Below are 827 nucleotides of genomic sequence, written 5' to 3'. Positions count from 1 at the left end.
GAGGCACAAGCGGTATCGGGTACAAATATTTTATTCTTGCCTATAAAACAAATTTGTAGTCTATATCTTGCGCAAAGGATACAATATAATAGCCTTGGAAGGATCAATCCTTATTATTAATAATTTCATGCATACAATAACCGTGTATTTATATGATCACAATTTCCATCTAAGCGAGGGGTTAAATCTCATTTTATGTTTTGCTAGACATTCTATTTTATTTTATTTTATTTTATTTTAGAGAATTTGCTATCGACATGGAAATTTTGTGTGGGCCCAAATTATAGGCATGCGATAGTTGAGGAGTTGGTTGCTTTTGGGGCGACGGTGCATACATGTTCAGAAAATGAAGAGCAGCTCAATAAATGTCTTCAAAGGTGGGAGATGTTGAAACTTCCGGTCACAGGATCTGTTTGTGATGTAACTTCTCGAGACGAAAGAGAGAAACTGATGGAAAAGGTTTCTTCCTTGTTCAAGGGAAAGCTAAACATACTGGTAATTAAGCTATGCGTGCATACCTCCAGTTTAACTTACTAAAGAATTAGTTATATTAATTAATTCTCTTTTTATTCCATCATCGAACTGATCATCGTTAGCTTGGTATAGATTAATAATGCAGGTACAGCATTGTTCAGTTCAGCCAACGATGTAACTCCTGAAGATTACTCACTCATCATGAGCACAAACGTAGAGTCTGGTTTCCATTTGAGTCAACTGGCTCATCCTCTCCTCAAAGCCTCGGGTGCAGGCAACATTATTTTTATTGCATCAATTGCAGGAGTTTTAGCACTGCAAGATTTAACACTGTATTCAATGAGTAAAGGTAA

At 36.3% G+C, this 827-nt stretch overlaps 1 protein-coding gene across 1 annotated transcript in view; it reads left to right on the top strand.

Moving 5' to 3' along the window:
* LOC109848309 (tropinone reductase homolog At2g29360-like) overlaps positions 7 to 827 on the top strand; it is a 1,990-nt gene continuing 1,169 nt past the window's right edge. The window contains exons 1-3 of the mRNA XM_020417749.1: positions 7 to 19; positions 288 to 495; positions 607 to 823. Of these exons, the coding sequence (XP_020273338.1) occupies positions 385 to 495; positions 607 to 823 (328 nt within the window). The 5' untranslated portion in view covers positions 7 to 19; positions 288 to 384. The remainder of the gene's footprint in view (positions 20 to 287; positions 496 to 606; positions 824 to 827) is intronic.

Source organism: Asparagus officinalis, chromosome 7 (assembly GCF_001876935.1).
Source record: "Asparagus officinalis chromosome 7, Aspof.V1, whole genome shotgun sequence".
Taxonomy (NCBI): Eukaryota; Viridiplantae; Streptophyta; class Magnoliopsida; order Asparagales; family Asparagaceae; genus Asparagus; species Asparagus officinalis.
This window is presented reverse-complemented; position numbering and strand designations above follow the sequence as displayed.